Here is a 2,723-nt window from a genome sequence, read left to right as displayed (position 1 = left end):
CTGTAATCCCAGCTACTTAAGGGAGGCTGAGGCAGGAGAATTGCTTGAACCTGGGAGGCAGAGGTTGCCGTGGGCTGAGATGGCACCACTGCACTCCAGCCTGGGAGACAAGAGTGAAACTCTGTCTCAAAAAATTAATAATAATAAAATAAAATAAATTTAAAAATTTTTGTTAAGATGGGGTTGCTCTAGGTTGCCCAGGCTGGTCTCGGAACTTCTGGGCTCAAGCAATTCTCCTTCCTCCACCTCTCAAAGTGCTAGGATTCAATCTTCAGCTTTTTGGAAGGGTTCACCTCAAGACCCCTTAATTTATCTACCAGCCAATGTTACCAGTCACTTCCTGGCCACCTCAGCCCCTCACCTCACAGTTAATCTCAACATCATGACACAGTCCAGTAAGACTCACCTCTCACTTTAAATCATTAAAGAACAGTCGAAATTTATTGAAAGTTTCTCAGGGATGAAGAGGAGGGGCTTACACAACAGGGATGAAGAGGAGGGGCATTATAACAAAAACGAAATTTTTGAGTATTCTTTCCCCTGCCCCCGACTCCAATGTTCCATTACATACATCCATGGCCCAAAATATCTTTAAATTAAAAAATTGAAAACCTCCACCTTGCTCCTCACCATGCCCTCTTTCCTCCCCACCCTTAGTCCTTGCCCTCTGTGTCCCTTTATCCCTTTATGCAGAAGTAATCTTAGCCTCTTGTGATTTAATTTTTCCTGTCATTTTGAATGTTCGGGTGGAGAAGGGGAGTGGAAGTTACAAGGAAGAAGGGACAAAAGTGTGTTGGGGAAGACTTATCTGATAATATATTTACAGTACTTTAGAAAAAAAGAAAGTGGGCTGGGCGGGGTGGCTCATGCCTGTAATCCTAGCAGTTTGGGAGTCTGAGGTAGGCGGATCCCCTGAGATCAGGAGGTTGAGACCAGCCTGGCCAACATGACGAAACCCTGTCTCTACTAAAAATACAAAAATTAGCTGGGTGTGGTGGTGTGCACCTGTAATCCCAGCTACTTGGGAGGCTGAGGCAGGAGAATTGCCTGAACCCAGGAGGTAGAGGCTGCAGTGAGCCGAGATCGTGTCACTGCACTCCAGCCTGGGCCACAGTGTGTGGCTCTGTCTCAAAAAAGGCCAGGTGTGGTGGCTCACACCTGTAATCCCAGCATTTTGAGAGGCCGAGGCAGGTGGATCACCTGAGACCAGGAGTTCAAGGCCAACCTGGTCAACATGGTGAAACCCCGTCTCTACTAAAAATACAAAAATTAGCCATGTGTGATGGCAGGCGCTTGTAATCCCAGCTACTCGGGAGGCTGAGGCAGGAGAATTGCTTGAACCCAGGAAGCCGAGGTTGCAGTGAGCCAAGATGGCACCACTGCACTCCAGCCTGGGTGACAGAGCAAGACTCAAGAAAGCTACTTTTGATACCTTGAGGCAACCCAGATGAGACTCCGCTTTAAATTTATAAGCAAGAACTTGAGTGCCTTTGTCCACAGCTCCTGCGTGTTCAGATGGGTTCTGATGGAATAGCATTCCCCTCGGCCGCCAGCGTCCTCCATCAGGCCTGTCTCCACCTGGATCCTGTAGGGCAGACAGAGGCCCAGCTCACCCTTCTCAGCCTCTTCCTTGAACTGCTGCATGCAGTCCAGGAAGGCCACCATCGCGCGGTCGAACTTGTTATTGAGGAAAACATCCTGCCCCCCGTAAGAGAACAAGGGGAGCTCAGTGCCCTCACCTGTTAAAGACTTCAGATAGGAATGGTTTCCGCAGGGGATGAGTCGATACCTCTGAAACTGCAGTCCAATTGTATTGGCCAGGGCAAGGAGCAGCAAAGCCGCCTGTCCCCAGGCAGCGTTAATCTCATTCCAGCCCACAGGGACAGTGGGGAGGCGGCCCAACCTGAAGTTATTGATGACGCCCAAGGAGCCCTCCACCCAGATCTCAAACGTGGCAGTGAAACAGTTGATTTCCTTCAACCGGTCCATCTGGACCCTGGCATATTGCAGCTGGTTCTCCACGTTCCCCAGCTGGTCAAGCAGTTCCAGCTGCTGCCACTTCAAGGCACTGTAGTCCCTGTAGTACCGCCTCTCCTGCTGACCCAGCTCCGCAGCCTCTGCCTGGGCTGCCTCGAGATCCGTGGCTGCTCTTGCATTGCTCCTGTCCACATCCTCCAGCTCCTGCACCAGCCTGGCCTCCTCCAGCTCCAGGTCCCGCAGCTCCGCCCGCAGCGCCGCCGTCTCGTCCTGGCTGGTCACCGGCATCCCGGTCTCCAGGCAGCGTTGGTAGTTCTGACTCTCAGCTTCTGTGAGAGCGAGCTGGATGTCCAGCTGCTCTAGAAGACTGTCGGTGCACTCTTCACACAGGGGATGGTCCACATCTTCTTGGCCAGAGACGATGTCAAAAATGTCACCAGCTGCCTTCTGGATGCTACTGAGCGCTTGCATGGCGCCAAGCTCCCCCAGCAGGGTGAAGACGTCGGCCTGGTCCCTGGACACACTGCCATCACCTGGAAGGGGTCTGCTGGAGGCGCCGTCCTGTGGTTCCTCAGCATCTGTCACCTCCCTGGTGGTGGCGCCGGGCTCCGGGGTGTCTCCGGGCTCAGCCTGCCCGGAGGTGGGCGCCGCGGCTGCAGGGAGGCTCCCGGACTCCGAGGAGCAGCTCAGCCTTAGAGCCTGGTGGCAGCGCTGGCACAGGAAGCGGATGGAAGCCATGGCGGAGG

The 2,723-nt window shown here is 53.4% G+C and overlaps 1 protein-coding gene across 1 annotated transcript; it reads right to left on the bottom strand.

The window, feature by feature from the left end:
- Positions 1-1,419: 1,419 nt before the first annotated feature.
- On the bottom strand, positions 1,420-2,715 carry BECN2 (beclin 2). The gene has a single exon (XM_011990027.1). The coding sequence runs from the start codon at positions 2,713-2,715 to the stop codon at positions 1,420-1,422; it is 1,296 nt and encodes a 431-aa protein (XP_011845417.1).
- Between the last annotated feature and the right edge of the window lie 8 nt (positions 2,716-2,723).

The sequence above is a fragment of the Mandrillus leucophaeus genome, unplaced genomic scaffold (assembly GCF_000951045.1).
Source record: "Mandrillus leucophaeus isolate KB7577 unplaced genomic scaffold, Mleu.le_1.0 Scaffold367, whole genome shotgun sequence".
Classification (NCBI taxonomy): domain Eukaryota; kingdom Metazoa; phylum Chordata; class Mammalia; order Primates; family Cercopithecidae; genus Mandrillus; species Mandrillus leucophaeus.
This window is presented reverse-complemented; position numbering and strand designations above follow the sequence as displayed.

Excerpts from the sequence above, each read along its gene's own strand:
- BECN2 (XM_011990027.1), bottom strand. The coding sequence starts at position 2,715 with ATGGCTTCCATCCGCTTCCTGTGCCAGCGCTGCCACCAGGCTCTAAGG.